Raw genomic sequence first — 13,887 nt, 5'->3', positions numbered from 1 at the left:
CACAAGCTGTGTGCTTTAGCTTCCTCCCCTGTCAAATTGTTAGCTCTTGGTGTCAGGAAAACCTGCCAGAAGCGATTCATACATATAGCAGAGGAAGGAGGCAGCAGAGAGAAATTACACTTGTGTTCTAAATTAAGCCAATGCACACTATAGTGTGATACTCTGCTGTATAGTTCTAGAACCATTGGGGGTTACATGACTCAGTTCTTAGATCCTTATCAAAACCTATCATGAAAACTAATTTAACTTTATTTCCTTTAAACTGCTTTGCTAAAATGTATACCTAAGGCAAACCAGAAAATGTATTTAAACTGTATACTAGGATTATAAATTTTAGTAGTTACAGCAGATACGGCTAAATATAAGGTCAATGGTTACATCCTAATAGTTACAGCAATACATTGGCCAACATTTCTCCCAAATATGGTCTTCTGCCAGGTAAATCACAAATTAGATGAAAATAGATGCAAATCAGCAAATTTTAAAGATAAGACATTTCCAATGCAGAACTTTACGAGTCATTTTCAAACACCTTGTTCACAAAAAATGTATGCATTGGCTGCTTTGTCAATTGTCAAACAGGTATATATTGCTAAAATTAAATAAACTTTATTAGGTTAGAAAAGATAACATTAAAAAAAAAAAGTGTAAAAATATACTAAAGCGCTGATGTGACTAAATATTAAAATATGTGAGAAATAAATATTGAAAGATAACTAAATAATATAGCTGCAATTATATATGTGAACTGACACAAAAATATTTATTTGTAAATGAATAATTGCGCTAATATTAACCTACTAATATTGCAGAGTGTACCACCAAATTAAATGAATAATTATGAACATATAGTGAACCATACACAATATAAGAAATATATAAAATTCCTTCAGTGTAATGGTAACAATAGAGAAAACTTTTGCCACGGTTAAAAGAATATCACAGTCCACTGTGTACAAACCAAAGTCTCTGACAATAAATTCACATATATGGTACTAGATAATCAAGCCTTAATGAGTCTAGGTTAATTAGTTAATTAGTAGGTTAATATTAGCACAATTACTCATTTAAAACAATTAAAAAATATATGTACAGATTGAAAAAATGTAGTATTGTCTGGAACTCAATAATTTTTGTTGTAATCTGCAGTACACGTTATATTTACCTTCGTGGCAGCATCATAGGAAATCTGATGGCTAGACGTTTGCACAACACCATTCTTTCTCACAACAAGTTTCTCTATTTGTTTTTGCAATCCCAATATTTTTATTTCATCAAAGTTCAGATTATTTGGATCGGTATAATTTTTATGGGTTACCGTGAGTGCTATTGAATTCTATAATAAATAAAAAACAAAGCAAAAAAACAAAAGATAAATATATGCATGAAAAAAAAGGTATATGGAAAATACTGTTTGATTCGCTTTTGTCACAAAAACAGCCAAAAAGCGGGGGTCGTCTTATACACCGACCGGGTATAAAGCAGGCATCATCTTATATGCCAGCTGCCCACTGGATGATGCTCGCTGAATGTGTGGTAATACTGTGTACATACAGTATACACCGCTGAACCAATCCTGGCAAGCAATGTATTCTATTAATGAATACAGAGCCCACTTGGATTGGAGTAACAACTTCTGACAATCCGGGCAGGCAACATACAGTAGCCTGCTCAGATTGGCTTTGAGAGTCAGTGGTGCGGGTTGATGATGTTACAGCCTTTGCCAATCCAAGCAGGCTTTGTATTCATTCATAGAATGCATCGCTCGCCGTGATTGGCTCAGCACGGTATACTGTATGTATACTGTGAGACAGTATGTTACTGAAGCTACTGAAGATACGGTATTACCGCACATCCAGCAGGCTGACAGACTAGTTGGAAAGGGGTCATCTTATACAGCGAGTATAGCACAAAACCAACATTTTATATGCCCAGTCACCTTATACCCCTGCGAAAATGGTACTTGGGTTTTACCGTCACCTTTAGGTGAGTGGACACTGGCCAAAAGAAAAGCAGCAATCCCTGACCAGGCACTCCCCTCCCAGCACAGCTAAGCCTCAATTTTCAACTATATAAATCAAAAAAGTTTCCATTTAGCAATAATCAACCACAATAAAGCTTCTGGCACTTGCGTGTATCACCACCACATCAAAACACTATATAAATCATGACGTAGTGCAGCGCTTGTGACATCTATTAAAATAAATGACAATACCCTATCAAAAATCTAATTTTCCTCCTAACCACCTTTATTGGTTACCAAAAATCAGTAAATCCAGGCAATTACTGTATAAACACAGTACACTCATTTGCTAACAAGAAATCTATAACAGCATATATGTATATACAATCTCTGAGAAAGTATTTTTTTTTTTTTAGTGAAGTCTTTAATTAATGTAACATGTAAGGTGGGGCTTTCTGTGTGTGATATCACATACTTGCTGATTCACTGTGCCTGTCACAAGGGAAGAGGAGCGCCGAGAGGCATACAAGTGATGGACAAAACAAAAGTAATTGGAGATTGCTGTTAGAAAAAGGATTGTCTGTCCCTGTTAACTGTTTATGTGAGGTTTTTTAATCAGTTTTTTTTTTTTATATATAATAATTGGATATGGAGAGCAGTATGGTTGTTTGATTTTTATTGAGGAAAAATCCCAATGACACGGTTTCAGGATCGAAATGCTGGGAACCAAGTTGATCTGTCTGGAATCAGCTGCAATTAGCATTTGAACCATTTTAGATCTCATAGAATTTAGAGGTCTGACTTAAGGATGTACAGAAATGGAAAACTGCGCCAACCCTATACTAAAATAAATAACAAAAAATAGTGACAAAATATATAAGTATTTATCATTAAATGATTATAACGATAAAAAAACACCTTAAGTGCATAAAAAACACAGCAATACATAAAGTAAAAATATCATAAACAAAAGTCCAATCATGGAAAGTTCATAAGTGAGTCCGGATAAACGTTTGTGACACCACAGTGATTCAACACGATCCAAAAAGCGCATAAAGTGCCCGTCACCGTATATTCAATGCGCTTACCAGAAAGTAAGCAAATTAGGGCGTTTGTATATATTCGATGGGTCCCATCAAAAGATATCCTCCTTTTTAGTGGGTCAGCTCTCCATCTCCTAATAGTACCTTCCAGATACTAATATACTTCGTGGTCCCAATAAGGAGCTATCTCCGGCCAGAAGCCTTTTCTATCCCCCTGCAGACACAGACCCTTCTGTGTCTGCAGGGGGATAGAAAAGGCTACTGGCCGGAGATAGCTCCTTATTGGGACCACGAAGTATATTAGTATCTGGAAGGTACTATTAGGAGATGGAGAGCTGACCCACTAAAAAGGAGGATATCTTTTGATGGGACCCATCGAATATATACAAACGCCCTAATTTGCTTACTTTCTGGTAAGCGCATTGAATATACGGTGACGGGCACTTTATGCGCTTTTTGGATCGTGTTGAATCACTGTGGTGTCACAAACGTTTATCCGGACTCACTTATGAACTTTCCATGATTGGACTTTTGTTTATGATATTTTTACTTTATGTATTGCTGTGTTTTTTATGCACTTAAGGTGTTTTTTTATCGTTATAATCATTTAATGATAATTACTTATATATTTTGTCACTATTTTTTGTTATTTATTTTAGTATAGGGTTGGCGCAGTTTTCCATTTCTGTATATCTGTTTGGTGTTATATCACATCTATTGCTGCTGCCTGTTTCACATATAGTTTATTTGTTTTCACGTTTTTTCCTAGCGCGGCATAATTTTTTCCATTTGACTTAAGGATGAGCTTACATCTTCACTTGATGGTGGTGCCACACTGTAGCCTGCCAGGTTGCATGCTTGGATAAGTGTATGGTATGCATTTTATAGGGGACCCCACATCATTTTTTTTTTCTTTTGGCATGGAGTTCCCCTTAAAATCCATACCAGACTTGAAGGGCCTGATAATGGACTGGGGGGGGAACCCACACCATTTTTTTCAATGATTCTTCTCCAGATGAGCCAATCAGGATACATCACTTTTGGTAAGTGAGGTAACACGACGATTGGGGGACCATGGCCATAGCAGTGGAAAGGCTCTCACAGAAAGCAGCAGGATAAATACACAAGATTATTCCCCTGGCATGTGTTGTGGGCTCGCCTGAGGTGCGGGGTCTAAGCCCTAACTGGTCCTCATCATAGCTCCTGATGGGGAAGAAGGGTATCACTGAGTGCTGTGAGCAAGCTGTTGCTGTAAGCAAGCTGCCGAGCAGCAGCAGCTGCAGCAAAGTAGGGATCATGCAGAAGCATAGTCAGTATACAATCCAAAGGTTGTGATTTTAATATAATATATATATATGTGCATACGGTGATATACCAATATATATCCAATATTCCTGCACTTAGGATGTGTGTGCAAATATTTCCAAACGTGTAGCGCAAATAAGGTTGCTGCTCTTAAAAGGCGAATGTGCCTTTAAATCATAAACATGTGTGTAAAGAGCACAACCTAATATACAAACTTAGTGTTAAATTCATATACATGTATACATTAAATGCTTAACCACTGTTATCACACTCTTTTTGTATATGTGATTAAAATTGCAAATCATGCAAATAAAGTTCCAAGTGCTGTAAACATATATTCAGTGCAGTCTGTGCTCCCCTCCCACTCACCAGCTACTATGGACCCCCATGACAGGAGTCATTCGTGCTTGTGTGAAGATCTCTGATTGCTAGGCTTTGTGGTCCTTCTGCGTGGGTCTTCGGTTGTCCTCAAAGGTATACTTGTATACGGCGATAGTAAATGGCAGAAAAGGAGAATATAGCGTAATTCCCTTTTATTTTTTAATAAAAGGTATAAAATATATCCACTCACATTTTTCCGGTTTCCAGTTTTTATGCTAAAAAAAATTATATACCATGTAAGTGGATATATTTTATACCTTTTGTTGAAAAATAAAACAGAATTACTCTATATTCTCAATTTCTGTCATTTACTTTTACCATATTCGAGTATACCTTTGAGAACAACCAAAGACCCATATTACCGGTAGGTTACGCAAGCGTGAATGACTGTCATGGGGGTCCATAGTAACTGGTGAGTGAGCATTCATACATGAGGGGAGCATGGACTGCACTGAATATATAGTTATAGTTATATAGTTAGTAAAGTTGAATAAAGACAACAATCCATCCAGTTCAACCTGTATGTGTGTGTGTGTGTGTGTGTGTGGTGTGTGTAGAAAAATCATTCCCCATATCCCCGTATATTGTTTTTGCTAAGATGCACATCCAAGAGTCTTTTAAAATTATCCATACTGCCTGCTGACACCCGATTGTGGAAAAGAGTTCCACATCCTTACCGCCCTGACAGTGAAAAAAATCCTACGCAGCTTAAAGTGATTGTAAAGTACATGTTGTACTTACCTCCTTTGTGCAGTTGGTTTTGCACAGAGCAGCCTGCATCCTTCTCTTCTCGGGTACCCCTTCACTGTTCCTGGACCCTCCCTCCTGTTGAGTGCCCCCTCTCTTTTCTGATTTGCGAACTGCCTTCAACTGACAGCCACGGGAGTCAATGTCACCACTGCTGTGTGTCAGTCAATCAGGAGGAGAGTCCCGGCTAATACACTCGTGGATATCGCCGGAGAGAGATTGGGCTCAGGTAAGGAGAATAAATTTAGCGATTGTAGTCGTTCCTCATAATTGAGGTCCTCCAGTCCCCATATTAATTTAGTTGCCCTTCTCTGGACTCTCATCAGCTCCAGCACTTATTTTCTGAAGATTGTGACCACAACTGAATGCAATACACCAGATGCGGCCGAACCAGAGTTTTATAAAGTGCAGAATAATTGCTTTATCTCTGGAGTAAATTCCTTTTTATAATTCATGCTAATATTCTGCTGGCTTTGGTAGCCGCAACTTGACACTGCATGTAATTGCTCAGTCTGTCTTCTACTAGGACCACTATATCTTTCTCCATCCTGGAAGCCCCCAGGGTTTGCCGCCTAATGAGTAACTTGCATTTATGGTTTTTATCCCCAAGTGCATTACCTTATATTTTTCGATGTTAAACTTCATTTGCCATTCAGTAGCCCACTCCATTCATTTATTCAGGTCCTCTTGTAAAGTTTCTATGCAGCAGAGGTCTTGGGTTCAGATTCTGGCCCTGACATGAGGGTTCACTGGAAAGGATGTTGGATTTTATGCCAGCCGCCAGGACCCAAAAACAGTGACTCCATGGGTATAGGATTCTGGCAGTGGTAACCAAAGTGGTCTTCTGTGTTTGAGACAGCTCTGGACCCTGAGATTCCTCATGGGAGGACTTGTCTACAGAGGATTCCCAATCCTCCTCTTCCTCAGGATGTTCATCCAAAACCTCACCCTACTGCCAAAGGAGAGGAGGGGAAGGAGAAGGCTCATGTTTGCGTCCCAGAGGTTTCCAAGACTAGAAATGGCTGCATAAAATCCATCCCTTGATAGAGAGGAGGATTGTGCATCTGATACAGTGGAAATACCTGATAAGGGCAAAGATTCAGAGCTATTCTAATCTTAGGAGAGTCAATTTGGGGTAAACTGTGCAAGGGGTTCTTTCTACTTGAGAGAGGCCATGCCTTGCTGACAGTCTCTAGATCCCAATAATCTACAGTGATTGTCCTCCTCAGCTGACAGACAGTCAAAACCTGATCAGGTGTCCACAATATTTGCTGCACTTCATAAGCTGTGCTGTTCAGATTCTGTATCCCAAGGAATTTCTGGCTGTATGTGGCTAAAACTGTCAGACATACTTCTTCCGTAAGCAACCAGTAAAAAGGCACCACAAGGAAAGTGTGTATGGCTTACCCCTTGTGAACACCATTACTGCGTGAAGCCCTCTACTCTAAAAAAAAACAACTCAAATGCACAGGAAAACCTAGAGCAAAATGCCATAAGCGCCACAAAACCCATGAGCATTCACCAGTCCCGTAACAGGGCCAACAAGCAAATTTTCACCCATCATGATGTGGGGTGCCCTGCAGGGCTTTCAGGGACTCAATTCTCCTTCAGAGAGATTACTGTCATGGATCTGGAGAGCATCCTGCCAATGAGTCCACCTAGTATGTAGTACTCATGAGATTGCTGTCTGCAGGATCCAGCAATAACCAGCAGTGTTACAGGATGTCCCTGCTCTTGCATGTGGGGTCTGTACATGTGTATAGTCCCTGTTGGCCTGTAGGATGTAGCAACCAATCCTGATAAACCTCATGTCTAACAATTTTTGGTTGGGTCATTTACATTAAATATATCCCATTTAAATTAATATATCGAAAAAATGTACTTAAAAGGGGAAATAAAGGTGCCTGTTCCCGTTTTATTCTTACATTTTAAAAATATGAATATCTCATATACTTACAGGTCTTGCATGGAATTCATACAAAACATAAATGCCATGTTCAATTGAGTCTAAAAAGAAAAGAATAGATATCTGCATTTAAAAGGTATATTGTAAACAACAATAATAACTAACCAAGTAAAATCAGCACAGTGAAATTGGGATAAACGCTGTGGCATGTACGCAGAGGTTGTGATTTTTGTTAACCCTTTTGGTATAATAGCCAAAATGTGTGCATTCAGCTTACGGTCTATAGTCTGTGCATGTTCTTTTATTTGCAGTGAAAAAATTTTACTAGCAAAAGAGTAAACATTACATAATGCTTGTCAGCAATAATGGACAATTTTGCTTTAAGGGTCCTTTCACACGGGGCGGATCAGTTCTGATCCGCCCCGTGGATGTCCGTTTGCTCAGCGGTGATCACTCCGCCGATCCCCGCTGAGCAGGGAGATGACAGGTCTGTCTCTGCACACTGCGCAGGGACGGACCTGTCACAGCGCCGTTCTCCCCTATGGGAGATCGGATGATGACGGACCGCAGTGCCCGTCGTCATCCGATCCGATCCGCAGACGGATGGAAAAATAGCTTTTTCCTCCGTCACACTTTTTCGGATCGGAGCGGGTCGGATGTCAGTGGACATGTCACCGCTGACATCCGACGCTCCATAGAGCTCTATGGAGCACCCGTTCAGGTCCGCCTGAAAAACTGACAGGCGGGCCTGAACGGCACGTCGGTGTGAAAGAGGCCTAAGACTGGCTGATCTGTCTTTTTAGTTTTGTCATTTTGGTGTTATTTGCATTAGGCTATACATGGGTGATGAAGATGCGTTTCCTATGTGGAAACTAAATACTTAAATTTTTTTCTAATATGTACCGTATATGCCAGCTAATATACTTTTCATTATAATGTCTAATACCAGATCAGATTAAAACTTACCAATGCTGTTACCATCATCCCAGAAAAGATGTCCATTTGCAGTCTCATTACCATCCAGAGCAATCAGAAGTTTCATTGGGTTCAAACGACTTAGGAAAAAAGAAACAGAAAACAGAAAAGGGTAAATACAAAGAACATAATTAAGCAGAGAACTCTGTATTTTTGTGCTTGGGACATAAAATAGCCATTGTAATATTTTGATCAAAAAATGGACCTGCACACATTTTTATCAATTATCCAATTACAAGCTGAGAGGTAAGTTGCAAACTTCACTGTAGATATGCATGGCATTCATACTACTAAAGTTTAATACCAAGAACACATAGCTGGAAACTATTCTTGTTTGCAATTACCTCAAATATATGAGTGGGAAATCAACCCTGTTAAAGAATATGTAAACTCAACTCTTCATGTTCCTGATATGCGCCTGCTGTACCATGTACTTGTATGAAAATGTACCCTGTTCTCTTCGTATTGCTTCCTTTATGTGAAATCCCTGGTATTCCTGCCAGTCACTCTGCTTTCCTATTAAAAACCGACCACACTAAGCAGGAGAACACACCATAGTCAGTGCTCTAGCTATGCTGGCAACTCAGCCTGCTCTCCTCCAATAATCAGACTTCTGCTGACACGCCTCCCCTGCACAACCATTCACTGGGAAGATCAGTGTGTTGCTGTTTCTTTTCCCCAGCTTGTATGCAGCAGAAAACAGAGATTATGTGATCACTGATACAAAAATGAACAATAGGTGTATATAAAGTTTTTCACATATAAACACAAATGTTTTCAATCTATCTATTTGTTCTAATAACCTATGTCACAGGGGTTTTAGCCCTTCTCACTCGATCTAAAATGTAAAAAAATAGCTTTGTATTCTTTGTATTGTATTCTTTTAAGAAACACATCTGAGATCAGCTGAATCTATATATCTATGTGCCATGTAAATGAACATTAAACCTGACACATTAATTTTCTAGATTTAATCAAAACAGATATTTACCTATAATTTGTGTTTAACGCAGGAGCCTGTTGTGGTAAAATGTATCCACCACGCACATGAAGGTTAATGTGCTCAAGAGGGGCTTGCAGTGTTTTCCACCGATTACTTGATGTGACTTCTTCTCTGGCACCCTTTAGATAAAATAACACTGTTTATAACATGTTCAATAAACCGTGTATGTAAAGCAATGATTGTTACATGAATTCAGATACAGAATGTTTTTATTTTTTTATATTTTTTTAATGAATTATAGGGAGTTTCCAATGGGTAGAAGAAATTGTATCATGTATTGTGTAATCAACAATATTTCAGAATATATGCATGTTTATGGGCCCATTCACACTAAAGAGTTGCAATGGTGATGATCTGTAAAATGCACAATTTACTAGGCTTTATTAGACTGCATGTAATTTGAAAGCAGGTATGACACAGTAATTGCATATAGAGTATTTACATCAGAAGATGCCTATTTCCAGACCAAGTTTTCAAGAAGATCCTGACACTCTTCCTTTCATGGAAAACAGATACCTCCTTTAGGGCCGGTTCACACTGCGGGCGATGCGAGGCGACACTGACTTGCCTCGCCGCGACCTGCCGCGACCTCAGCGGCGACTTGCAAATGACTTCTGTATAGAAGTCAATGCAAGTCGCCCCGAGGTCGCCCAAAAGTAGTACAGGAACCTTTTTTCTGAGTCGGAGCGACTCGAGTCGCTCCTCTCAGAACGGTTCCATTGTACAGAACGGGGGCGACTTGTCAGATCGCGGCGAGGCAAGTCGTGTCGCCTCGCATCGCCGGCAGTGTGAACCGGCCCTTATACTACTGTTTTTATTTCTAAAAGTATGACATAGTGTGCAATGTTAATAATATTTTACTCCTGTATATGATTTATTGGGTCACATACAAGGTTTCTCCTGCAGGTAAAGCAAAGGGGAAATGTGACAATCTGATTTAAACAAGCTAATCATTATCATAATATCCATTATTTTAACACAGTATTATGGAAGCATGTCTTTTCCAAACTGGCAAAACAAGGCTTTGGAATTTAAATTCATGTATGTTTTATGCCTAAGTACCCACTTACCGTGTGATAATCATACCAGAATGTGTTTGGAAAGTAGGCATTTACAGTTCTTGCATTCTAGGAATAAAGACATAAATTAATGAAGCATCTACAATATTTTAACTGTAACTTGACACACTGCATTGCATTGTACTGCATTGTACTGCATTGTGCCTTTGTAGAAAAAAAAAACAGGCAATATATTATTTCCTGTAATGTTTATTACTAGTGCTGACTTGATATTTACACTACATTGCAATGTGCCTTTGTAAAAAAAACAAAAACAAAAAAAACTTAAAAGAAGTTTGTAAGTTGAAAAAAAAAAAAAAACATTTATACTGACCTAGGTGGATGCAGTATCGGTCTGATGCAACATCTGTCCCCCCCCCCCCCCCACCGCCTCTAAGACCAAGAACTGAGGTGGGAGTTGCTGACTGTCAGTCACTGGCTGCCTGTACTGCTGCTCCAGTGCTCACTGGAATGCTGGGTTGTGGGGTGGCCAGAAACAGCTGGCTCAGGCTCTCAGCAGCTCCCTGAGAAGTTGAGCCAGAAGTAGACATTTACCCGGCTACCTGCTTTGTGTTATCTTCAGGTGAACTGTGTGCACAAAGCAGATTGTACAATATTAGTCAGTGTTACACTGGCTATGATGGTCCTAGGAATATACTTTCTATCAGCCCTAAAATATAAAGTGCACCACTAGCCAATTTCTCTTAATGAATAGACCATTATAGGTTTTATGGAACAATAACGATACTTATGTTACTTATACTAATGTAAACAGAGCTGCTGACATTATTAAGAGTTATGTGTAAATACAGCAACGCAGACTAATGCCAATTTGCTCATTTGACGTTATATAAACTCAAAAATATTTCAGACATACCATTACTACAGTATCTAGATTACCAGTTCAGACTTGGGCACATAGCCCTTTATGCTTCCCTAACATAGTAGAAATACATTTATTGTGAACGATAATGAAATATATTGACTACATAATGCTTTACACAAATGTTTAAGTGATTTGTGTCACAGATCTGCTGCGGTGCTGATCTGTGTCTTACCTGTTACTGCTGTAGGTAGGCTGGTTCCTGTTGTTCCACAGCTTGTGTTCAGCTCTTGCTGCCCTCAGCAGTTATAGGTGTCGCCGGCTTCACCTGTTGTCTTTTATATACTTCCTTCATGCTACTTCATGTCCAGCCTCCCATGTGCTTCTCTATTTAAATTCCACTCAGACCAGTTTCTGGTTGTTTGAGCAACACTTGTTTCTGAGCTCCCTTTGTGTAACCTGCTTTAACCTGACCTCTCGTGAACTGATCTCTTGCGTACCGACTCAGCTAGTTCTCCTGATTACGTTCTCTGCTGCTTGCCCTGACCTTGGCTCTTTATCCAGCTCTCCTTTGCTTCATCTATCCATCTATCCGTGTGTAGGGTACTCCCCTAGGGAGCAGGATGAACCCGGGGTCATGACCTGGGATCAGCATGCAGCTAAGCCCAAACCCTCGTGAGGGGGTCCCTGGCAGAATACCGGCTGGCCCTTAGACTCCACGCCCTGGGGGATCCCGTGTCACCACTTTTCCTGTGGCCTCACTGTAGTAGTACCGTGACAATTTGGTAACTGGTAATGGGCCACAATGAACTCTGCAGCTGCCTGTTCCCTCCGCTGTTGGAGGGATGGCTGGTTGGCAAGCCCAGATCGCTAGCAATGGGTTGCCGACACTGGGCATGTGCTTTCCTGGTTTGAGGCCCCGTGGGCCATGGGTTATGCACCCCTGATCTACACAGCGTTCTATAACTAACTATGAGGATGTACTTACTGAAATGTAAATATAAGCATGGTAGATCTGATAAGCTTGTGAACCCACAAAAATGTTGTCATCTAACATGTGAATGCAAAAGTTCTTTTTTAAATTCTCATTGCATAATTGGGCATTCTTTGCAAAGTGGATTTTCACTTATAAGCCAGAAAGGCAGCTTGGACATACAGCAGGTAAATATCCTTCTTTATTTATAATGTATTATCTATTATTGCCATTTTTTGTGGGGGGTCCTCTTTAAGAGGAGGGCCGGTTTAAAAAAAAATTAAAAGTCAGCAGCTGCAAACACCGTAGCTGCTGACTTTTAATAAGCACACTTACCTGTCCAGGGCGCCAGCGATGTCGGCCGCCCGAGGCTGACCCGTCTCTCGGCTCTCGGGTCCCGGCGGCGCCATTTTGGCTAAGGGAAACAGGCAGTGGAGCCTTGCGGCTTCACTGCCCGTTTCCTACAGGGCATGTGTGAGTCGCACAGCGCTTTGTGAATGGGGTGCGCTGTGTTCTGGGACACACAGTTCCCAGAACACAGCGCGACCCATTACCCAGAAGACGCCACACGGAGGAGAGAAGACAGAAGATCTCCGCGGAGGAGGAAGACGCACATTAGGACGATGTGCCTAGCAACAGGCATTTCTGGTAAGTTAAAAAAAAATATATATATATTTTTTTTTTCTGATTTTTTTCTGATTTTTAATGTATTTTTTTTTTTCAGGGTGGCCCTCCACTTTAACAATGTGCTTCATATGTGTTTGAATACATTTTTTCTTGTTCACATGGGTGAACCTAAACGTATACCTGTCTAAGGGCCGTGCTTGCCCACACAGGATTCACTGGTGTTCCCTGCATTCATTTGCAGGCAGGCCTATTCCTGTCAAGCAGTGGTTGCACAGAAACCGCCGTTGCTCCCAATTTCACATCTGTGTGGGTGCAGGTCTATACGGGTGAATGGAACTGTCTGTACCTGGAACACAGAGCACCTGCACACCCCACATGGATGTAAGCTTAAATACATCCATGTGAATGAGGCCTTTGGATAAAACAAGCCAACCGCTCATTAAATTCATAAGTTTTAAAATCAATTAGAGTGCATGCCAACTGCCAGATCATTACATGTTATATTTAAGTTAAACTCCTTTGCAAACAATTATTTAAAAAGATGTGTCTGCTGTAGAAGCTAATTTTACATCAATGTACACTTAGCCTTTAAAAGTCTGTGTGAAGTTTAAAGTTCCCACCTCCTCAACCACAGCGCTGATCATAAATGCCGGTCCCCATAAGAATTGTTTATACACATCCCATGTGTTCTTATCTTCAATAAATCTAATAAGGAAACATAATTTGTCATTGTGGTAACAGATGATTGCATATTTGTCATCAATATTGTTAACATTGTCAGCAACAGATACTCACTCATGTAGAAGGGGTCTCACCACAGTGGATCCTTTAGTGTGAGCATCAAATAATAATGTGTACAAATAAGGTAAAAGAGTATATCTAATGTTCAAGACATTTTTTGATAATTCTTCAAAGGCTGGATCAAAGCTTACTGGATCTTGTCGCTGGAATAAAATATAGTACTAAATAAATTAAAACATACATAAATACATGCATGCATTTTGTATACAGTTCATCCACACATCAAGTTAATAAACTAACCTAGTAAGCTGACGTCTGGTAGTTTGCATTGCTACATTAATG

At 40.0% G+C, this 13,887-nt stretch overlaps 1 protein-coding gene across 3 annotated transcripts in view; it reads right to left on the bottom strand.

The window, feature by feature from the left end:
- The window catches only part of SI (sucrase-isomaltase), a 342,643-nt gene that overhangs the window by 142,474 nt on the left and 186,282 nt on the right, over positions 1 to 13,887 (bottom strand). For all 3 annotated transcript variants that reach the window (XM_077488042.1, XM_077488044.1, XM_077488043.1), the window contains 7 exons: positions 13,600 to 13,748; positions 13,425 to 13,509; positions 10,394 to 10,450; positions 9,312 to 9,442; positions 8,312 to 8,400; positions 7,397 to 7,446; positions 1,166 to 1,336 (listed from right to left, as the gene is read on the bottom strand). In XM_077488042.1, the coding sequence (XP_077344168.1) occupies positions 1,166 to 1,336; positions 7,397 to 7,446; positions 8,312 to 8,400; positions 9,312 to 9,442; positions 10,394 to 10,450; positions 13,425 to 13,509; positions 13,600 to 13,748 (732 nt within the window). The remainder of the gene's footprint in view (positions 1 to 1,165; positions 1,337 to 7,396; positions 7,447 to 8,311; positions 8,401 to 9,311; positions 9,443 to 10,393; positions 10,451 to 13,424; positions 13,510 to 13,599; positions 13,749 to 13,887) is intronic.

Source organism: Lithobates pipiens, unplaced genomic scaffold, assembly GCF_037356315.1.
Source record: "Lithobates pipiens isolate NorthernLeopardFrog02 unplaced genomic scaffold, aLitPip1_a1.2 Scaffold_18, whole genome shotgun sequence".
NCBI classification, from domain to species: Eukaryota; Metazoa; Chordata; class Amphibia; order Anura; family Ranidae; genus Lithobates; species Lithobates pipiens.
The sequence above is the reverse complement of the archived record's forward strand: the minus strand, read 5'-3'. Positions and strand labels throughout refer to the sequence as shown.